Source organism: Chelonoidis abingdonii, chromosome 7 (genome assembly GCF_003597395.2).
Source record: "Chelonoidis abingdonii isolate Lonesome George chromosome 7, CheloAbing_2.0, whole genome shotgun sequence".
NCBI lineage: Eukaryota > Metazoa > Chordata > Testudines > Testudinidae > Chelonoidis > Chelonoidis abingdonii.
In genome coordinates, this window is record NC_133775.1 from 29,681,416 (window position 1) to 29,705,820 (window position 24,405).

At 41.1% G+C, this 24,405-nt stretch overlaps 1 protein-coding gene and 1 pseudogene across 1 annotated transcript in view; one reads left to right on the forward strand and one right to left on the reverse strand.

The window, feature by feature from the left end:
• LOC116835757 (uricase-like) overlaps positions 1 to 11,754 on the reverse strand; it is a 29,587-nt gene extending 17,833 nt beyond the window's left edge. The window contains exon 1 of the mRNA XM_032798871.2: positions 11,676 to 11,754. Within this exon, the coding sequence (XP_032654762.1) occupies positions 11,676 to 11,705 (30 nt within the window). The 5' untranslated portion in view covers positions 11,706 to 11,754. The remainder of the gene's footprint in view (positions 1 to 11,675) is intronic.
• Positions 11,755 to 21,367: 9,613 nt separating this feature from the next.
• LOC116835768 (dnaJ homolog subfamily B member 6-like) lies at positions 21,368 to 24,060 on the forward strand (annotated as a pseudogene).
• Positions 24,061 to 24,405: the final 345 nt, after the last annotated feature.

Sequence of the window (24,405 nt, forward strand, 5' to 3'; positions counted from 1 at the left end):
CTGGAATACTACAATCAGTAAGGTCACACCCAGAAGAAAGTGTGAGGTTCTGGCAAGAAGAAAGAAATCATTTTAAGGAGATACTATTATTAATAGTAGTAGTGGTATTTAATGTTTTTATTGTAAAAGCCTCAACTGTTATAGACCCTGTTGTGCTGGGCGCTGTACAAATACCCCATGTAATCTGTCTGTTGTCTGAACAAGGAGAGATATAATATGCCATTATGGCTAGTAGACTTGATTCACCACTGTGTTACTTTTGGTTTATATGGAGTGTCACATGTTAGGCTGAAATCAATGGAGTTACACCAGCTTAAAACAGAAATTATACACTGCTGAATGAAGCCCATTATTATGATTATTATTGTTGTTTGTTATTTGTATTGTGGTAGTACCAAGGGACCCTAATCATGAAACAGGATCCCACTGTGCCACACACTATGCAAACACATAAAAACAGACAGTCCCTGCCCCAAGGAGTGTACAATCTAAGTATAAGACAAGAGACAATGAATGGATACAACAAATAGGAGAGGAAAAGGAAACAATGAGACAAGATATTATGTCTCTCTCCGCACATTGCTCAGATGTTTGAGTAACAAACACCTCAGGCTGTAAATCTAAGTGACTACCAAGTATTTGATGAAGTGATTCTGGATTTATCTTCCTGTAGCTGAGATCATCCCTCACTCTGGAGCTTCAAGCCGTGCCATTGGCTCAGATCTACACACTCATTTTCTGGCTTTCTCCTGGAAATAATGAATGCAACCATCCAAAAGGTGTCAAACTCCTTTTAAACCTCTCCCCAGAAGAAGTAGGGTCTTACATTATTTCAAAGCTACTAACTCCCTGGAACACATTTATTTCTCAGACTAAGATTTTCTTTCTACATATTAACTTGGTTTGTTTTTCTGGTTGGCATATTTTCCCTATACCTTTAAAAATATATTTATGGTTTTCAGTTACTGCTGAGGTTTCTAGTAACAATCCAACTAAGTATTTAAAAGAACATATTATAATTATTATTAGTTATTATTTCAAAGCATCCACAGCCTGCTGAGTACTTCAAAGAAAAGGTATAAATGACAAGTTTTTTTACTCCAAAGTCCTTGCTGTGTAAGTGGTAGATCTGTTACACAAATGAGACTATAACATACACCAGGAAAAGAGGTGGTCAGAAAAGACTCATGTTACCAATATATGAGGATATTGTTACTCCAGTTAGGCACACAAATATGTACTGGTCCAAAAATGGTGGAGTGGATAGGTGGGATTTTGGGAGATCATAGGGTCCTAAGTAATGATTTGAATGGATCAAGGATGGAGGTTTGACAAATGGATTTCAAAAAGGTATGCCAAGCTATGGGGCAGGTTGGAGGAAGGGGTGGAAGCACTTGTGAAAAAAAAGAGGCAAAAGGGGTATCAGATTGGCAGAGCAGAGGGTATGGCAAGAATGCAGAGGAAGATCAGGTGAGATATTTAGGCAGGTTTGTGCCACACTGTGCCCCATGTGACTCTCTGTGCTCCATGTTCACCACTTTTATATGATTTTGATATATCCCGTACAAAGTATGCCTTGTGTGGTATCATGTGAAAACTCATAATCTGCTGACCATTATTATCTTGGTAAAATGTGTGTGGCAACTTTTCATGTAAAGTTATAAGACTACTGTATAGCAATGATTTTACAGTAACATGTTACAAAGTTAGAAAAGAAGGCTCAAACTAGTTTTTCAGAGACAAAGACACACTTGCAGGTCAGCAGAATGCTAAAGAGTCATTATTAAGGTCTTCTTGAATCATGGGATGATTGTCAAATAATTGCAGCTGAATTGCGGACAACATATGGAAAATTGCAGAAAAGTAATAAAGGACCTTTATTAATTGTGGTAATTTGGAAAAGCCAGAGAAGACTTACTTGTTTAAGAAAAGTTTTCTGGAACAATATAAACACTCAAGAATTATGTTATGCCTGATAATTTTTTTGATAACCAGACATTTTGCTGCAACCATAGTATAGTCATTAATGTGCAGGGCTGACAGCCTGAGCACCGCACTAGTGCACCGCACTCTACTGCACTAGTGGGGGGAAAAGTGTGTGTTGCAAATGCCAAAATGTATGCAAAATTGTGGACTGTGAAAAGTAAACTATCAAAATCAAAATTGCGGTGGAAGCCTAATATTGCGGGATCTGCAATTTCCGCAATATTGGAAATTAAGTAGGGCAATAGTCACTACCTGTTTAATTGGAGATTCCCCAGCAGCGATGTTGTAAACAAAGTATTTACAATTCATCTGAAGGACAGCTGGCAGATCACATATGCAATGGAACTGCTGACCCCATGACCCAGCAAAGACTTTTCCAGTACAAAGGGTAAGAGTATAAAAAAGAGAAACAGTGACCACCTCATTACCTCTCCTCCCCCATCTCTACTCATGGCAGCGAGATCACTTGAAAGATGATAGCAGCATCATAGGACTGGGGGGAGTGGTCCTAACTGGTAATCTTTCCAGTTAGTATGGACTGCGGAAAGTTTTTTGGGGGAGAGGAACCTTTTTGATTTCAAATCTTATTTAGCTTGGTAAAGTTTAGGAATTAGTTTGCAGTTTTATCCCTTGTGTAACCACTTCTGATTTTTATGCCTTTATCACTTATAATCATTTCAAAAACATTTTTCTCTAGTTTATAAATTTTTTATTCTTTTACCTAATCCAGTGTATATTTGGATTGAAGTGCTTTGGGACTCCACTTCAGACAATAAGACTTGAGCATATAAACATTACCCTTTGTTGGAATGTCGGACCAATATGAGTTCATGCTCAGGGGTCTGCTAAGCAGTACAAGATGCACATTCCTGGGATGCAAAGCTGGGATTGGGGAATTTGCAGGTGTTGCCCTGTATGTAGTTCATGAATGGCTGGGAGAGCATTCATGTAACTTTGCTAGGAATGACTTTAAATGCTAATGGTTGTTGAAGCTGCTTAGCACTAGAGCTGCTCAGGCAATGTGTTTTTATTTCTGCAAGTAAATTCAACAAAAATGAAAACATTTTGGCTGAGTCAGCACTTTTCATGGAGTCTTTCAGGTTTCTGTCAGAAAACTGAAGTTCCCAGTGGTCAAAAACAAAGAGAAACAATCAGAATGTATATATAAATAAAAATCTAGCCTTCGGGGTTGGTTGTTTTTGTTCATTAACAAAACCCAGAAAAAATTGATGAAAACTGAAATTTTCCCACAAAAATTTCCATTTTGTCAAAAGTAAAATTTTTGTTGCAAAAAAAATTAATTAAAGAAATTCAAGCAACTCTGTTCAGCACATTGAGCTCTCAGGGAAGTGACTGGCAATTGCTTTGAGTGTATATGAAACATTCCTCATTCCATCAACTTCTGTTGAACAATTTCAGTTTCATCTGTTCAAATAGTGCAGCTCTGTCATGATTACTTTGACTTGCTCTCTGGTATCACAGACAGTTATAGCTGACTCACTGCATTGTGGTGATAGCTGACGGGATGAAACTGAATCAAATAAGAGAAATGCACTTCAGAAAACAACTCCTTTAAAATCTGGTATTTGCTCATTCTGTGCAGCTGACAGAGAGACTCTTTAGAGAGTTGCTTTTCTTTGCTGTTACTTAGTTCCTCCATTGTCTCTGTGGGCCGCTGAAATTTGCTGCAGAAGTGAAGATGGCAACCAGGATGACAGTAAAGAACATATGCAGAGACGTTTGGGAATGTGAAATTATTAAATAGCTGGATTACAGAACTGTACTGCACATCAATCAGTGTTTTCATCTTTTCTACTTTGTAGGTAACCTTCGAGCTGTATGTCAGAATGAAATGTAGATTACTGAAACCTGATTGAATTTCTTTGTAAATAACCTGTCACTGCATTATGACTAACTGCAAAATTATCATTGGTTTACAGAGTATTAATTTCTTATGTCCACAGAGCTTCTAGGATCTGAAAAGTTCCTCTGAAGGCAGACTCAGTTTTACAAAGTATCCTTTTTTTTTTTTTGTCCTTGTGATTCAGCAAAGATTTTTTTTTTTTTCACTCATGCACTGAACCATTTGTGAATCACTCAGACCATGCTTAGTTCTGTTTCATGTTTGCTTTCAGGCACTCCTACCTCTACCTCATCTGGCCATTGTACCTCCGCAGTTCACATGCTCTCCAGCAGAAAACCTGGGTCTCTGTACTGTCATGGACTGATACAGGAAGAATCATTTCTGTGAAGAACTTACAGTTGACATTCTGGACAGAGCTAACAAGCAGGTGCAATACCACAGAGAGAGGATTCAGAGCAAGTGGAAAGGCATAGGCAGGCTGCGGCGTGTAGACTCCTGCTGTGCCTTCACCAGGGCCTAAGTCTCCTCAATGTTACCATGCGCTGCATGCCAGGAACACTATGGACAATTCGGTGGTTGGATGGCTCATGCAATCAGTACTTAGCAGAAGCTGGACAGGACAAGTCTATGGCCAGCATACCTCCAACCTCATGCTGATCCTCTCCTCACTGCATGCCTCCCCCTCTACGCACACACTCCTGCAGGTCTCCACAGCTGTGCAATTGTGGCAAGCGCATGCTAAACACACAAGAAAGGGAAAGGAGAACGTGCTAGAGGACACACAGAATTAGGGGATTTTTTTTTTTGATGGCACTGTTTGCACTGTTCAGTTTTTGGTTTATACAGTTTACTTTGTCACTGGTTGTGGTCGTAGCTTATTATTATTGTTTTGGTGCTCTAGGGAAGCTGGTTTGCCTGGCAATGCTGTGAGAGTGTATTTGTAATACAAGTACAGGCTTTTATTTTATTAAGAAATTTTATTACTGTCACTGTATCATCTTCTAGTGTGCGTTTTGAATAATACATATACATACAGGATACAGCACTAGTGGCAAGCTGTATCCAAACACAAATTCTCATTATAGCTACGTACATCAATCAGTAGAGTACAGCACAGTCCCCCTCATTACACCCAACCTGAGTATGGGTGGCACAATTGAGTCTTATGTGTACAGCTGTTTTTTGCCATCCATATATTTGCGTATGTAAGGTTTCCTCCTTATTCTTCTGAGCATAATTGTTCTTAGCCCCTACATTTCTAAGCAACTTCAACTGTCCATAATCCACAGACTGTATTGTCACTTCCTTCCCTTCCCACATCTCTGACCATAAAGAAGTGAGTTACAGACTGTTAATTTACACTGTGTCTTGGCATTTTTCCTGTGGGTTCAGGTTAGAACTGTAACTTTTTTCATATGTGTTTACTGTATTCAAACATGTGTGGGAGAGATTTCAAGAAACCAATCAAGTACTGGCAATCTGTTCATCTCTTCTATTTGCATTATCCTTGTGTTCTATAACGGGAAGATGCTGTTTACAGTCTCACACTGTAGCCAAGCAGCAGGCAGAAATGTTCTGTGTATGCTAGAGAAAAAAAAAGGGGAATGCAAAAATAGGTATCTATTTAAAGGCAAGTGTCAGTTCATTTGCAATTTTAGTAGAGATTGTCCTAACCCACACAGTTTGGATCTGGGTTTTCTGCACTTCAAATTTAGGGGTTATTTGAATCTGAAGTTTTGGGATCATTTGCAAAATTTGGATACAGATTTGGATTCCGATTTCAGAAATCCAGCAGTCTTTAGACCTTAGGTTTAGGTGCAGGCTGATATCTCAGTTGCAGGGTTATACACTATTTGAGTTGTCATTATTAGTTACTGGCATAGGGGCTGTCACCACTGCTAATGTTTCTATGCCTTCATATGGGTCCACTCAGTCTGAACCACTGATTCCCCCATGAGAATGTCTGCAAAGGAAGCTGATGTTGCAAAAGCCAATGTCCACCATCTCTAACTAGGTATAGATTTCCTTCCCTTTTCCTCCTCAGAAATAAGAACCAAACTATTACACAGCACTCAAAAGTGTACAAAGTGCTTCACTGAAGAGGTGGATGCTTGGTTTATGAATCACACATTTGGGGGGGTAGAAACAGGTGTAGCTGCAGTGCTGGTTCTTTTCGATTTTAAACAGCTTTGAGTATTTTTGCTTTCATTGTGTATATTTGCATGATAAATGGAAGGTATCTAGTGTCAACACAGACAAATGTTAAGAAAGAACAGAACTCTGTGAAGAATTCTAGGATCAATGAGATAAATTGTATAGATCTTTTAAAGGGATAGGACCTCAGGTAACCAGAGTGAAGCTCAGATTGTACTTCGTTGATTCAGAAAGCCAGTACATGTTATATTCAGTCATCTAGACTTGAAATATCTATATTTTTTAAAATACATACGTGTACATTTTTCTTTTTAAATCTGCCACTCTGTTGTCAAGCAGTTAAACACTGAACACAACACTATCGTCTGTTCTGGTGATTTTAAAAAAATATCCCAACTTTTGTTCTCCCTCTGCTGCCCACCTCATCCTCTGCTATGGAGTGAAGGTTCTGCTGCTGGAGGAGAAACCCAATAGCATCCTCTTTCGGCTGCCTCTGAAATGAGCCTGTTGAGATGAGGCTGCTGCTTCAAGAAGGCTGATGCCTCAGACCCGTGGCCTGGAGATGGGGGAGAGCTGATTGCTTGGCCCCTTTTCTAGGAACCCTGGAGTCTACTTCTCCTCAGAGCCCAGGTGAATGTGACTGTTCTGGCATGGGGACACTGTACCCCTCAGACAAAATGAGAACATGAAAACAAAGTAAAGCTGGCAGCGTCAAAATCAGACACAAGAGGGCAGATCCTTTAGTTGGAAAAAACAGTGCTATGACAATTTACACTGGTTGAGGATCTGTCCTAACATGTCTGACACAAACTCACAAAAGCAAGGAAATGTAAAGTTAAGCCACCTCACAGTACATACCTTCTTCTTGTCTTCTCATAAGCACACACCTTACCACAACTACTGCACACCACTGATCACACACCACAGCTTGAGCACTGCCCCCCCCACACCCTTTTGCACACATGCCTTTACCAGATTATTTTCCCCTGCACTGGTGGTTGTGGATGTTTGGTGTAGTAGTTAATTGTGTTGGGAGAGACTAGTTTGGCAAATGGGCAGTTAAATGGGGGTGATGGATGGTTGCCATCCTTTGCTGGAGAAGGGAGAGTTAAGCAAATTCAAAGCACAGAAAAACTAAAAGTGCATGAAATTTCACACCCGTTGGTCACCTACTTTCAACGAGAAGCAAGAATTTATTTCCCCTTTTAAGCCCATTTTAAAATGTATAACTCCTGATTTGCTATGAGGTGCTTCCAGAATAACAGAAACTGTACAGCAGATTTAACAATGGAAGCATTCAGCGATGAGCTGGAGGGCTCACAGGGGCTCCTTGCTAAAATTCTGTCACCAAATGGAAAGGAGTTATGAGGAAATTTCCCCTGCTTTAGATGGAGTCAACTCCTCTCCACTGATGATTGTACCAACTTTCAGGCATTTGAAAAAGCAAAAAATCCAGGGAAGGACAGCGTGGACCCCCCTTATAGGCTCCCTCTCCCATTTCAAACTATATAAACTGAACACTCCACTTCACTATCAGTTCACTTAGTGCAATTCTCAGGACCAAAGCAGAAACATTTTCAGTGAACTGCATGTCACGTAAGCTGTTTTGCTAAGCAGTGATTCTGCTCTGGCTGCGGTTACGACAGAGGGTTATTTCTGAAGTGAGCAATGAATTGATTCTTGGCCCGTCTATTCTCTCCAAGCATACACACCCGTGGCTCCCATTTAGCCAGGGAGAAGGAAGAACAACTTAGTGGGAGCCTCTTGTTTGAATATTAGCATCACATGCCCGGAGACATCACCACGCTCCATAATTATCCCCAGAAACAACTCCACCCACATATTAATTTCTATTAACTGTTGTGTGGCTCTGATTATACCTTTTCTTTTTAGGTTCTGAGAAAAATACTTCACGGTTTACTCAGCCCCTAATTTTATTAAAAGGCATGAAGCTATCAGTGTCCAGGAGCTGGTGGTACAGCATTGTCAGCAATCTGCCTAGTCTGTGTGATTTCTCACCACAGGAGATCAAGAACAGCCCAAGCCTAACTGTGTCCAGCACATGATGCAAGACTTGCTTTTTCACAACATCCTTCCTACAATGACAAGGTTACAGAAAGACCAGACTCCATAGATACAGATAGAAAATGACAGAGAGAAGGGAAAGAAGTATTTGGTCCTGCCATGAGGGCAGGGGACTCGACTCGTTGAACTCTTGAGGTCCCTTCCAGTCCTAGAGTCTATGAATCTATGAAAACGAAATTAAAAACACAAAGAAAAGTGTGGGGAAAAATCTAGCAGTAGAGAGTAGAGACCATTCAACATACTATGATCCCAAACTTCATACCTTGATTAGGTACTTTATAAATATCAGTTTAGATTAGATAGTTTTATACTGAATTATTGGACAAAGACAGCTGTAAAGGTCAGAATGGATTAAAAGACCAGTTCTTCCAGGCTGTGAGCAGAAAGTCCTCAAAACCTTTCTGGCATTTGCCTGAGGGCATGTATACTTGTACCCTATAGAGCATACTACTTATCAGCTCAAGGATCAGCCAAAGACATTTAAGACTTGGTATCTATATATGAGCTAAATTTGATCATTTCTATTTTAAGTAGGTTAAATTGTTGAGTATATATTTTTCCACAGGGTTTTTAATTCATTTACCTAAGTGTAAAGGACCTTCTATATTTATATTAGATATATGAGGTATGTTTTATAAGGTATATTTGATGTGTTAAATATTTTTTAATGAAATAGTAAAATAATAAAAATGAGCATAAGGAAAAAAAGTATCCAGCTTGTTGTTGACAAAAGGTTAATGTACAGTGTAAGTGATGTCAGTGATGCCTGTTGATTTTAGTCTTTCTTCATTGTTTTTACAATTCTGCTGATCTTAGATTTGCACATGAGATGTTTGGGGACAATGATGAGTTTCTTGAAAGATAAGTAAAAGTAAGGAATGTGCTCCCATCCAATGGGCCAGTTTGCAGTGCTGGGACAAAGTTAAAACAGTGCAGGCTTCTAAGAGCAGAATGTTGTCCTCACTGCTACCCAGGACCATTCAAAGCTGGGTGTGAAAGGAGGCAACTGTAATTCAGACTCCTACCCGCTGTTCATTGCAGAAGTGAACAGAGATGAGAGGGGGATGGTGGTGGTGTGTGTGTTTTAAGTCATGTAGGAGGCATTTTACGGTATTGAAACTTCACTGGAGTGTGATGCAACTCATTAGAAGGACGCCCCTCTCTTAAAACCCAGATTGGCCTCCATCCCAGGCTGATACTGGGAAAACTTGCTTTCTGTAATTTGGTGGCATCAGAACAGTTGACTCATGACAGTGGAGTGATAGACAATGTTGTTTATATATTTTTTAAAGTCCTTCAATGTTTAAAGATTCTTGTATTCTTTTGATTCTTGCATCCCTTGTTTTGGGTCATTGTCCTGCAATGTGTCCCAGATTTGGGCTTTGGCGACTGACAGGTGTTGAATACTCTCTGAACTGCCTGTGATATACTCTAAAACTCAGAGGGCAGCAGCTTAAGAACATCCTCATTATAGAACAGTCCTATAGAATATAATAGAGATGAAACCAGCATGGTTCTATAGAGATGTAATAGGGTTCTGTAAAACATATACACTTAATGAATGATCTCCCTTCCATTGGTGCTGCAATATTATCTGTTCCCCAATCTCTGAAGGAGGCAGGTCATTCTCATTCTTGATACTGACTTAGCAGCCCTGAATCTGGAAGGATTTTCTTCTCTCTGCTTTCCTCTCTGGCTTTTAAGGGTAGCACGGCAGAATCAGGATCAGGAAACCCCTAAGTTCTGCTGAGGTCACTGTGTGCAGGAGAGAGCAGTTACTACAATTGTTCCCTGCTGCCCAAGAGCCCTGCCTCCCCTTCTGCTCTGCAGTCACCTCTGCAAGTGTGACACTGACAGACCTCGGTTGACAGCAGGCAGGATTGAACTGGGGACCTCTGGAGCTTAGTGCATGAGCCTCTACCGCATGAGCTAAAAGCCAACTCTAGAGCAGACTCATTTATCTCTCTCTTTAAGTAGTCTTGGTGCCACTAGATGGAACAGAACACCACACCCAAGAGGTGTGTGGGTTACACAAGAAGGCAAGGGACTGGGGAAATGAGAATGAAGAGGAGAGTAAAATGAAGAGGAGAACTCAGGAGATGAGAACTGGAGGAGGAGAGAGCAGAGGGAAACAAAATGAGGAGAAGACAACTGATGGAGAGAGAGAAACAAGAGGATAGGAGTGAGGTTGCAGGAGGCAGGAGAGGTGAAGGGCCAATAGCAGTGGAAGTGGGGAATGAGAGTGAGAGAGATACAGAGGGTAGATGGACAATGTGGGAAATAGAAAACGAAGGACTGGGGAAGATAACAAGATGGAAAGGGGAGGCCTCCCTGAAGAGGGGAAAATGTAACAGAGAATCCAAGGAAAGAGTGAAAGGAACTGAACCTAGAGAGAGAAAGTGCTCTTGGGGCTGGGGAGAGCAGACTCAGAAGGGGAGCAGAAGACTCAAAGAAAAGAAAAATGAAGGCGATGTACAGGGTGGAGGGGAATAGCAGAGGTTAGAGGTCATGGTGCAGGATAGCAAAGAACCAGGAGAAGGAGAAACAATTAGCACTAGCTGTTTATTGCACTTTCCTTCCCTATAACTCACTGCACTTAACAAAAATGGTTAAGCATCATTCACCCCATTTTAATGATGGAGAAGCTTAGACAGAGAAGAGATTACAATGAAAGACATAAACTAACGTAACTTGTGCTGCTCTGGCAGATTCAGAGGTAGAACCCAGACCTCTCCACATAAACATCTTGGAGAAAGAGAGAAAAGGTTTCACATGGAGAAACAAATACAGAAATAAACACCTGAAAAGAATATAAGATCAGAAAAAGCTAAATGGCGGGGGGTGGGGGGGATGACATTAAGAAACAGGAAACAAATCAACTGAGGTATAGATAAAATTATCTAGAACCCCAAATCCTCCTTTTTATATCTGCAAGCACCAGTGTGATAATTAAATTTGCTAAAAATAAGAGGGAAAAGTCCATGACTTAAATAGTGACACAAACCAATTCATTAGCGTGAACTTAGATTGACCCAAAAGTAGAATCTTGTAATAATAAGCTTAACCCAACAGGTTTTATAAACATTCCAGTGACAGCAGTTGGTTTTAAAGAAATAAAGCACTCCCCTGCAGTGTTTTGCAACTCAAATGTTACAGCAGAGAATCTGAAAATGAAAGTAACTTCATTCATTTTCACTGCCCCGGCTGAGAGAAATGCACAAATTAAATAAAGAGCACAAATAATGATAAGCAAGCTGGGTTCTTTACATTCTTTCATCTGGGTGTTGTTAGTAAATGCCTTTGTTTACAACCGGTAGCTTTTTAGGTTACAGATAAAAAATCAAAGTCAGGTTATAAATACTGCTGTTTAGAAGTTTTACCTTATTTCATCTTATCGTCCTAACACATTCTTTTCCACTCAATTTTAGATGCTAAATAGGTCAAGTTTAATTGCCAATGAACTGTGTTGCTAAACTGATTTGACCACTTTAAAATAAATAGGTGAACACGAAAATATACCTTAACATTTAACATCACTGCTTCTCATTGCATTGAGAGAACATTTGTAAAACTTCTACAAACTTACTGGCAGGTGACACACTGCAGGCTGCTGCATTGTTAGCTCTTGGATGGCTGAGAAGAGTAAGAACCGCTACAGCAGCTGCTGCACTATAAGAAGTGTCATCTTAATGTCAGAGGAGGAGCAATGGTGGAGGAGTTGGCTTCACAAATGCAAATATTTCACAATTTATTCAGCAACACAGCATTTTTTTCTGCCCTGGGCAGAAACTTTAATGAAAGAAAATATCTATGACAAAAAAGAAAGCTAAAGCCAAATATACAGACAAGGGGGCTGATCTAATCTACTCTAAAGTAAATGAGAATTTACCCTCCATTTAAATGGGAGCAGCACTTCAAAAACAATGCAATCACTATTAAAAATTCCAAGGGTGAAATCCTAACTCTGTTGTGATCTGTGGCAGAAGCTAAGGGCTTGTCTACACTGGCAAGTTTTGTTGCCAAAAACTGCCTTTTGGAGACAAACCAGCGATAGAGTACACACTGCAAGGTCCCTTTTTCCGAAAAGAAGAAAGAAAAAAAAAGGTCTAGATTTGGTGACAAAAAACTTTCATCCCTGTAAGAGACTTTTGTCTTTTCCCCTCCCTTTATGTCTACAACAACCAGTGTAGATACCACAGGGCTTTTTTTTTATTTTATTGGCATCCCTTTGGTTATTTAATTTGATATTAGATTTCATTTGTTTCATGGACTTCAAATGTTTAAGTTTCAGTGTGTTGCAGGGTTGTATTGAATATGCATAATTGTATGCTGAGAATTGAGGAGAGGAAGAGTTGGACGGCTGGTTAGGGAACAGCTGGATATTTCTGGTGCATTGAAAGGTGTGTGAAGCAGTTTGGGTTTGCATGGTCAGCTAAATGTTTTGCCTAAAATAAATTGTAAGTGAAATAGATAACAATATTAAAGCAATAAAGGTGTGAGATATACAAGTGTCACTAAGAAACTCATTTATTTCATGGCCTCAGTCTCAAAATGATTCTTGGTTACATAAGGTTGATACCACTATCACATAGCAGGGGTCACCATTCACTCCCTCCAGTGGTTCCTCTTAGATATGCCCTATTTTTGAAAACCAAATCCAAATAAAACATATCTACTAAAAATAACAGTGACAAACTAATATGGATACTTCATAAACTTCACAAATACAGATGTCTAGACTGGCGGTCTGGGCACTGGACATCAGTTAATAACGACCATCTGATTGTCTGTGGCTTTATGCTCATGTGGCAACTTCTTGTTCTCCTAACAGGTCCTGGATTTCCTGAAGGGCAGGTGCGGCTTTATATGTGGGAGGTAAATGCCAGTAACTTTCTGTTAGTGGTAATTAGGTATAGCTTGAGCTTTATTAATAAATACATGTGCACACTAGGCGCATTACATATTTCCATAAATGTTTTACACCGTTTACTACCTTTCGTTATTTCAGGATTAGTATTAATGTCAAAAAGTGTACCTGGGACTTTACAGACACATAAGAAAGGTCCTGCCACAATGAGTTTACATTTTGAATGGACAACACACAAACTACACAGAGAAGAGCAATGGGTTATACATTTAGAGTTTTCACCCCAGTTTTGTTTTGTTTTTAAAACTGTTTTCCCCTGCCTAGTTTGTCCATTTGTTTTTATTAACCTTTGCCTTTTTATTGTCAGTTTATTTGTAACCATTTCCAAAAATTGATATTTACTTCACCCCTGTCCCTTCTCTGCCCCCACCCCTTGACCCTCATAATTAGCCTGGTGCAAACACCCAACAGGGAAAATTTCAGTGTGAACAGTTACAATTTGAAAAAGTTATGAGCAACTGAAAATGAGATCTTATAATGGGAAATGTAGACAACCTTAACTCTAGGAGGCACTGCCATCTTCACCTATAATTCCCCCACAGAAAACTTTAACATAGTTAAAGAAACTCTGTTAAGTTGAAGATGCTATAGAAGCAGTTAAGTCAGGGAGACTCCATGAGACACCTGGAACCAATTAAGAATGGATTAGAGGGAATCAAAGGAAACAGGCTAATCAGATCACCTGAAGCCCATTTAGAACTGGTTGGGACTAGTTTAAAAGGAAGCTCCTTCAGAAAGGCTAGCTGGTGGGAGCTGGGAGCAAGAAGGTGTGTTGTGGAAAGACTGGAAGAAAGAAGGTGTGCAGTGAAAGAGCTGGGAGGACAAGGGTCTGTTTGGGGAAGTAGCCTAGGGAAGGGCAATAGCTCCGACAGTATAGGAAAACTACTTGTTGTCGGTGCCATTAGGGTTCCTGGGCTGGAACCTGGAGAAGAGGGCAGGCCTGGGTTCCCTCAACCCTCACCACACCTCTACAATAATGCTCCCTGAGTAGGAAGACAGGGACTAAAGAGGGCTCTTACACCAAACCCATTGACTGGCTGATGATGGATTAGTAAGCTGTAAACCTTGCCTCTAGGAGGGAGACAGCAGCTACACTGAGGGTCCCAGAAAACCTCCGAGGCAAGCCCAAACCACCTAGAAGTGCAGAACCTCCTGAGGCAAAGCTGGAACTCTGCTACAGTGGGCAGAAGGTCCCTCTCAGTGGAGCCACCCCATAGTGCTGTGTCAAGCATGGCTGGGAGGAGAGGCAATGACTGCTGAGTTTCCACTCAGAGCCAGCTGCGGTGAGGGGCTGGGCTCCTTGGTCTCCCCGCACTCTCCCCTTCACTGCAGTGTATCTCTGTCAGAAGTACCAGAATGTTGTTCCAGCTCTGGAAAAAAGTGCTAAACGCCATTGTGTTCTGGTGCCACCTGAGTACTGCTGCAGAGGCAGGCTTGGAAACTATGATCAAGGAAGCATTTGCTGCTGTTTGTTTCTACCGTGTTCAGTGAAACAGGACTTGGTGAACCATCTTTGTAAATAATTAGGATTGCACCAAAGAAATAATTGGCTTCTACTGCAATTTCTCCTCCTCACCAGAATAACCTAACAAGGCTCCAAATATTGGCCAACCATTCCCCCCAAAGAGGCAACGATACAGTTACTTTAGAACCTTGTAAAATGTATGAGTTTTTTTTCTCAAGTGTGCACTACTTTGCATGAATTGACCCAGGGCACCATTTGCCATCGTGTTATCCATTTGCCTAGTGTGCTTAGATCTCCCTGAAGTTCCTCATAATCCTCACTTGTCCTGGCTAACCTAAATAAGTTTGTGTCACTTGAAAATTTTGGTAGTTCACTACTCATTTCCCTTTACAAATCATTACTAAATATATTAAACAGCACAGGAACTAATATGGAAATTTGAGGCCCTCTGTATTGTTTTTGTTATGATGAAAATTGACCTTTTAATCCCACTTTTTCTTTCTCCTAGCTGTTTTTTTTTATCCATGACAATACTTAACTTCTCACCCCATCTCTACTTGACTTTTTTTGCAGTCATGTGTTTTGTTATTTTATTTGTAGTAATCATCTGTACTACAACCAACTACCAAATACCTATGGAGCGCAGTTTGGGAACTGTTATTCTAGAAAAATAGCCAAAAGCCAACACCACCAACAAAAAGGTAAATACAAAGCTAATCGTTTTTTTTAAATGTTTATTAACATGCATAGACATGTTTGTCTTAATTGTTCGTTTGAGGATAAGGATCAATGTTCTGTGTGAATGATCAAGTCCTCGGCTCAGAATTCTCTCCTTATCTTCCTCTTGAAATTGGTATTTTGGACTGTTGATGATCCAGGGCACTTTGCATTTATATTTCATTCCTAACCTATCTGTTTCAAAGTCATTAAATAAAAAAGAATAAACAAAAAAAATCAAATTCTTGGTTCATTGCTCTAATCCTTGTTAAAGCTGTACAGTAGAACCTCTGAGTTAAGGACACCGCAGGAATGTGGGTGTCTATAACTCAGAAACGTTCGTAACTTGGAACAAAACACAGCTCTGGCTCCAGCAGTTAACACACTGGGCCTAGTTCCAGAGGCAGCTAGGCAGGTTCCTTGCAGACAGCTTCTTTCTGGGGCAAGCTTGTTCCCATCCCAACTGTGGTGAGGGGGCTGGTGGTGAAAATAGTGTGTCCCCATCCATGTGTGTGTGAAAACAGCACCTTCTCCTGGTCTGGGGAGCGATAACCGCACTCACAGCTTACAGGAAAGCAGTGGAAAGCCCAGTGCTGCTTTTGCTCCAGCTGGCAGTGGGGGCTCACAGCTTTGCCTGTGAATCTCAGTGTCTTCAACTCCTCCTAGCTATAAGTGGGTGCCTCGTATGTGGTGGTAGTGGGGGTAGCGGTAGGGACAGGCAGCCCAGATGTGCTACCTTTAAGATGCAATACAGGCACAGTACAGTATTTGCTTTTTTGTCTCCGTTGCCGCCTGATTGGTTACTTCTGGTAACCCATTCTTTTGCAACCTGACCGTAACTCACTTCCAAGTACTTTAACCTGAATTGTGGTAAAAACACCAGAAGCCATCAGAACCTTATCTATGCTACAGCGCCAGTTTATGTCACCACTGATGCAGCTTAACCACAGGTAGCATTTATGGGATTTTTTCCCCAAAACATTCTTATGTGTAGACACTGTCTAAAGGTCAGTTTATTCCATAAATGATGCAGAACTGGACCAGCTTATTAGGCAACTCAAAATGAAAGTCCCAATGTCTATCCTTATTTCATGACCTGAAGCAGCTTCTCCCATAACATCAGCTAAATCTGACAGTTACAACTCTGGGATAAGTGGTATTTAGCATTTGTGCTAATCCTAATTACAAGACCATAGGACCCAACAAGCTTATTGGAGACATTGGCTCGTCTACACTAGAGGTAGGTCGATGTAAGGCAGCTTATGTCAACCTATGTAAGTGTTTACACTACAATTTTGCTCCTGCTGACGTAACTGCCCCATTATGCTGACTTCATAACTCCACCTCTACAAGAGGCATAGAATCAGTGTTGATGTGATTAGGTTGATGCAGTGTCAGTGTAGACACTGCGTTGCTTACATCCATTGTTACCAGCTTTCAAAAGTCATACCACAAAGCCCTGCACTAACAGTAAAATCGATATAAGCACTCCTGGTGAGGATGCACACCACCAACACAAGGAGTAAAGTGTAGACATGGACAAGAGATGTAATTACTGAGGCAGCTGTATGCTGACGTACATTACATTGACTTAGTTTTATAGTGTAGACGTGCTCACAATGTCTCTATTACAAAATGTTTGTTTAGCAGTAGTTTGTTTTAATTCATTAGTTAGGGTATTTACTAAAGTATTGTGCCCTTGTTAGTGAGCTGATCATATTCTTACCAGGTTCACAGTGTCATTTTCTTGTTTTTGTAATTATTTCAACGGCCTTTTCTCTGCTCCAGAAAGGTTTAGCATTTATATACATTGTTGTTGCTTGGTGCAATTTTTGGAAGAAAAGCCAGGGGACATTAGTAGCCCACCCTTCTGTTTTGCTGAGCAGGGTACGGATGTCTTTTCACAAGCATGCAATGAGCTTCTTACCTGTCATCTCGCAATGTGTAATCAGAGCTCCTGTTCCAACAAGAAAGGCATCACAAGTCAAGTAAATCTGTGCATTTTTGGCCTAACACCTTGTACTGATGGCAATTCTTATTAAGCCACGTGAAATGGTTTCTGGATTCCTAGAAGCACTCTCGATTCTTTTCCTTTTTGTAATTTTATATCAGATGATTTATCAGTGTAAGTAAACACAATTGTTTCTTTCAGGATTTCCTTTTAAGATTATCATTTTGTTCATCCTTATAGCTTTGTATAATACGACAATGAAGAAAACAACTTTTCCTTTATTGATAAGTTTAAAGTATTATTGGAAACCATAGTTTGTGTAAACATGATTTATTTTTCTACATATCATTGTGTAAAGGCTTTTAGTTAGCCATTCCCCTTGCCACTTCTGGTTGTGAAGCCTGTAAAGATTTTCATGGGGCTCAACAGTTGTGGAATCTGTGTCAGGACCAAAATTAGCTGGCATTGCATTAGAATCTGCTTTTTAAGAAAAGCAACCGCTGTTTAATTTTTATCTCATTTACAGCTGCAGTAATTAGGAGTAACTCCACTGAAATCATATGAGTTACACCACCGTAAAAACAGGTCATGACAGGAAAAACAGACCTGAGAATTCTGGTCTGCACTCTTTTTCCACTAGCCCCATATAGGGTTGCCAAATTTCTAATTTCTGGTAACCGGACCCCCAAGGTCCTGCCCCTGCTCCCCCTCTTCCCCTAACCAAGGCCGGTGCTACTATTAAGGCAAACTAGGCGGTTGCCTAGGGTGCTAAGATTTGGGGGTGCCAAAAAGTGATGCCCCCAATTTTTTTTTTTACAACGGTTCCTCCCTGAGCGCACGGTCGCTGATCCACTTCTCCTGCCTCCCAGGCTTGCAGCACCAATCAGCCATTTGGCGCTGCAAGCCTGGGAGGAGGATTAGAGCAGGGCTGCATGCTTGGGGAGGACGCGGAGCAGAGGTTAGCTGGGGTGGAGAGGTGCTGCACGGCTCCCAGGGAGGGGGGAGCCTCAGGGCAGGGAGGGAGCTGCCGCGGGGGTGGGCGCACCTCAGGGTGGAGGGGGGGCAGGGAGCTGCCGCAGCGCTGAGAGGGACACAAGGTGGAAGTTTCACCTAGGGCACGAAACTTCCTTGCACCGGCCCTGCCCCTAACGCCCCACCCCCATCACTGACTGGATCATCTCAAGAAGCCTGCCTGCAGGTAGGAGGCAGCCCAGCCTGAGAAGCAATTCTTGAGTGGCCTGAAGAGAGCAATTATGTGGTCCCACCCTGTCTCAGAATTTGTTCTCAACTTATTCTGGAGTTTGAGATTAAAGAAGAGAACTCTCAGGGTGAAATTCTCTCCAACAGCATGAAGCTTAAAAGTTCAGGTTCTATGCAGATGGACTGTGGAAAGGTAAAATTCACCTTCTCCAAACCAGCACCAGGGACACTGATTGCTGCTGTGCAGTGACTTCCAAAGCTTCTTTGGATAGGAAAAGCAGTTGCAGCCTCCGTATACTTGCTGCCTAGGGCATTAGATCTGCACAAACACAGATTTGCAGCCACCTCAGTTCTGTCCTGGCCTCAGATTGGTTAGTATGGAGACTAGTTCCATGACATGTAGAGGGTGTGCAGACACCCCTGCCTGGCTGCTCAGCCAACCAGTGCCCAGCACAACTGCTATGAGGGATGTAAGTGGTATGGAGGGCCAGCCCAAGACCCTCAAAACTAATAGTTAATTGCATCTATTTGCAAATATGATGAGACCTGCATGTGTAGGCCCTAAGATTTACCAGCCCAAATAAATCTAAGTAAAAAGATTTGGGGTCATCACAGCAGCCATGGTACAGTTGTAATGGTGAAATAGACTTCATCTGTAACCTTTAACATTTTCAAAAAGGCTTGCTGAACAAACACTCCAAGATGACATGCAAGTATATTTGTTTTCCTTTTGAACATCAAACCACCCATGATTTTAATAAAGCTGTGAAATATCTCTAGTTCTGGGAGTTCTCTTGTTTCATCGTCATAGTAATTAAGCATCTTGGCACAATTTTGTTCCTCACAGATATAAATAATGATTTAAAATATATGCTAATTCATCTAGAACAGTGGTTTTCAACCTGTGGTCCATGGGCCCCTGGGGGGCTGTAGACTATATCTAAGATGTCCAAAGGGGTCCGTACCTCCATTTGAAATTTTGAGGGGTCTACCAATAAAAAAGGGTTGAAAACCACTGATCTATAATATGGATTTTTATAGATTGACACAAATAAATACCACTTAAGTAATCTGAGAACATATGGGGGTCTCAATCTTGCAAAAAAAGACTATGTCCACAGTGTTCTACAGTTCATTAAAAAAACCCAAACACTACATGGTGAGTTGTGCTGTAAGAAAATAACATGAAACAGTGAGCACATTCTAGAAAATATTGGAAGGAGAAGGGAAGCACACGCCTCTGGCTTCCATTTGGGAACATGTCACAGCTGGGTAAACATAAACAAAATAAAAAGCTTTGAAAATCATAAGATAGTATGGACTAGAACTGTGATTATGATGGTGGCATTGTCAAAAATGACATATTTTGCGTTCAGGAACTGCCTTTCATCTGATGACCACAATGTTCTTGGCAAGAAGAATAACTATTAATATCCCTATTTTACAGACGGGTACAGTGAAACACACAGAGATTAAATAAATTGCCTACAGTCAAGCACAAAGAGAATCAAGTCTCACTGCTAGTTAGAAGACTCAAGAGTCCCAACTCCTACTCTCCAACATTTACTAAAAGACAAGATTCTTTTAATGATAAACCTCCTTTCACAGCTATTACGATATTTGGCACACAGACCGAGTTCTCTGGCGCATATGCTATACTTTGTGTACAGACAGCTCTAGGTGTCCACATTCACTTGCTTGGCTCCACAACTACTGTCAAGTATTAACAGGGTTATTAATTCAAAACCAAACAATTTATTAGCAAGATGACAACTTTAATATAGCCACATTTTTAGTGCATTGAACCATTTATTTTCATTCATATTTATTTCTATGTGGTCTATTTTATATTAGTGTTTTAGATTCTTTGACATGTAAAGATACAATGTTCCCAGGCCGAGCAGTTTACAATCTAGTATTTTTCCAATAAATACTTAGTTTATATGTAGTGGGTTTAAACTTCAAGATGCTTTATAAAAGCTAAATAATTAATCCTAACCCCCTGCGGGGAGGTGAGTAAGTAAGTAAAAATCATTTTATGATGTGGAAACTCAGGCAATGCAAAGTTATGCAACAAACCAAGATCCCCCTTGCAAGGAAGATAACAACTAATTTTTCTAGCTCTACAGTCTGTGCTCAGACGCTCTGATTACATCAGCTTCTCAAACCACTTAAAAAGGACAATTTACATATAGTAGCTATGTTAAACAGGAATAATTGAAGTATTTTAAATCATTATTATTATTAAACAAGTTGCAATAAGACAGGCAGTTCTAACTCATTTGAAGCAACAAAGGCAGTAAAGTAAATGCAGCAGCTGTACATGGTTCCTTTGTTGTCTTCTGTAAATATCTGTTTAAAAAAAAAATAGACTTTTCCAGCCAGCACAGTACATTATATATAAGCTATCAAGGCCTTTCTCTGCTCCCCTCACAGCCAGATTCATTCCTTCCCTACTTGAGCGGGCCTTTTAGACAGACAAAATTTCCCCTGTCTTAAACATATATACAAGCTGCTTCTTTGCTCCCTATATTTGTAAACAGACTTTCCCTTCTAGGGAGCCTGATTTCAACCCCAGCCCCCACTTTATTTTAACACCTGTTAGTTTTTCCCAACCACTCCAGCCTGCCACTGGACTTTAACACAATTCCACTGATAGCCCACTCTCACACCCAGCCCTATTCTGCAGGAGTCCCCATCGGTGTGGGGCCACTGAGGAACAAAGAACACAGGCCAGAACCCAACAGGTCCTCCCACAGGGACCTGTCGGTGGGCATGACCCTCTCCCCGCCTTGTGTGCCTCTCTGTCAAATATACCTTTACAAAAACATGGAGAAGCACAGAGGGACACGGTATAGATAACTGTTAACACAAACTTGTTTTCTTTTTAAAAACTTGTGATATTTCTCAGCCATATACAACTTGAGAATAGAGAGTGCTGAGAGAAATAGGAGTTTCACTGGATCGCCTATGCTCTGAGGACAGAGACTGAATGTTGCTGCTGAGACCTCTGACAAGATGGTAAATTATTATGACATTCTAGGAGTGCAAAGAAATGTCTCTGCAGATGACATAAAAAAGGCATACCGAAAACTGGCATTGAAGGTGCACCCTGATAAAAACCCAGAGAACAGAGGCATCAGAGAGGAAATTCATACAAGTCTCTAAGGCATATGAATCATAGAATATTAGGGTTGGAAGAGACCTCAGGAGGACATCTAGCCCAACCCTTGCTCAAAGCAGGACCAACACCAACTAAATCATCCCAGCCAGGGCTTTATCAAGCCTGACCTTAAAAGCCTCTAAGGAAGGAGATTCCACCACCTCCCTAGGTAACCCATTCCAGTGCATCATCCCCCTCCTAGTGAAAAAGTGTTTCCTAATATCCAATGTAGACCTCCCCCACTGCAACTTGAGGCTATTGCTTCTTGTTCTTCCATCTACCATCACTGAGAACAGCCTAGCTCCATCCTGTTTGGAACACCCGTTCAGGTGGTTGAAGGCTGCTGTCAAATCCCCTTTCACTCCTCTCTTCTGCAGACTAAATAAGCTCAGTTCCCTAAGCCTCGCCTCATAAGTCATGTGCCCCAGACCCCTAATCATTTTTGTTGCCCTCTGATGGACTCTCTCCAATTTGTCCACATCCCTTCTGTAGTATGGGGACCAAAACTGGACACAATACTTCAGATGTGACCTCACCAGTGCCAAATAGAAAGGAATAATCACTTCCCTCAATCTGCTGGCAATGCTCATACTAATACAGCCCAATATGCCATTGGCCTTCTTAGTAATAAGGGCACACTGTTGACTCATATCCAGCTTCTCATCCACTGTAATCCCTAGGTCCTTTTCTGCAGAACTGCTGCTTAGCCAGTCAGTCTCCAGCCTGTAGCAGTGCATGGGATCCTTTCTTCCTAAGTGCAGGACTCTGAACTTGTCCTTGTTGAACCTCATCAGATTTCTTTTGGCCTAATCCTCCAATTTGTCTAGCTCACTCTGGACCTTATCCCTACCCTCCACCGTATCTATCCCTCCCCCCAGCATAGTGTCTTCTGTGAACTTCCTGAGAGTGCAATTCATCCCATCATCCAGATCATTAATAAAGATGTTAAACAAAACTGGCCCCAGGACCGACCACTGGGGCACTCCGCTTGATACTGGCTGCCAATTAGACATTAAGCCAATGATCACTAACCGTTGACCCCGACAATCTAGCCAGATTTCTATCCACCTTATAGTCCATTCATCCACTCCATAATTCTTGAACTTGCTGGCAAGAATACTGTGGGAGACTGTATCAAAAGCTTTGCTAAATTCAAGATATATCACATCCACTGCTTTCCCCATATCCACAGAGTCAATTATCCCATCATAGAAGGGAATCAGGTTGGTCAGTCATGATTTGCCCTAGATGAATACATGCTGACTGTTCCTGATCACCTTCCTCTCCTCCAAGTGTTTCAAAATGGATTCATTGAAGACCTGTTCCGTGATTTTGCTGGGGACTGAAGTGAGGCTAACCAGTTTGTAGTCCCCCAGGTTCTCTTTCTTCCCTATGAGCACTAAATATGGGCACTATATGTTTTCCAAACATCCAGACCTCCCCTAGTCATCATGAATTTTCAAAGATAATGGCCAGTGGCTCTGCAATCACATCTGCCAACTCCCTCAGCACCTTTGGATGCATTAGATCTGGACCCCATGGACTTGTGCATGTCCAGCTCTTTTAAACAGTCCTTAACCTGTTCTTTCACCCTCCTCCCCATACTGTGTTGCCCAGTGCAGCAGTCTGGGAGCTGACCTAGTCTGTGAAGATCGATGCAAAAAAAGCATTGAGTACTTCAGCTTTTTCCACATCATCTGTCACTATGTTGCCTCCCCCATTCAGTAACAGTCCCACACTTTCCCTGACCACCTTCTTGTTGCTAACATACCTGTATAAACCCTTCTTGTTACCTTTCACAACCCTTGCTAGCTGCAACTCCAATTGTGCCTTGGCCTTCTTGATTACACTCCTGGATGCTCTAGCACTATTTTTATACTCCTCCTAGCCATCTGTTCAAGTTTCCACTTCTCGTAAGCTTCCTTTTTGAGTTTAAGATCACTGAAGATTTCACTGTTAAGCCAAGCTGGTCACCTGCTATATTTGCTATTCTTTCTGCACATTGGGACGGTTTGTTCCTGCGCTCTCCATAAAGCTTCTTTAAAATACAGCCAGCTCTCCTGGACTAGGTTTTATCTGATCCTCAAAAAAGCAATGTCCAGGACATGTTTAGGAAGGAGAGTAAATAGAAAAGAAGAGATAGAGGGAAAGGGAAAGGCAGCGATGGGAGTCCCCTTGATTCTAAATTCCCAGTCAGTAGCCCCAACACACATGTGTTGAGAGGAATGGACTCTTTTTCAGGGAAACTCTGGGATGATCTACTTGATAGCATTTCTGGCATTTAGAGAGGACTCCATAGAAGAAGAAGCAAAGGTTGTAAAGGATGCTCTCTGTATTTTTGAAACTTATCAGGTATTGGATTTACTTCATTTGGTTCCTAGTGAGCTAGGGGCTACTCTTCATCCTCCATCACCTCATAGAACAACAGTGGGAAGACAACTTCAGATCAGTCATAATGACCAACAAAATAGTTAATGGCATCAAAATCACTACAGCAAGAATTGTGATGAATGGAGAAGAGAGAGTAGAAGCCATTATTGACCATTAAAATTCTCAACTATAATTGGTAAGAAGCAGCTGTTATACTTGGATAACACGTTTACCAGAAATGTTAAGCTATGATAAGCTCCATTTGAGGAACTAACAGGAATATTGGGGCTGTGGGGGAGATTTCAATCAAAATCTGCTTTCGACTTACTGTGGCCTAATTGAAAGTATTTATAAATAAATAGTTCTTCCAAAGTCAATACATATGGGTGTCACTGACTTTTCAGTTAATTCTTGGACTATCATTAATGCTTATATTTTATCTTTAAAACTGTTGTGAATTCTTTGTGCACTTTGGATTTATTATGATTTATCCAGCGTGAACAATGATCAGAGTTCAGGCTAA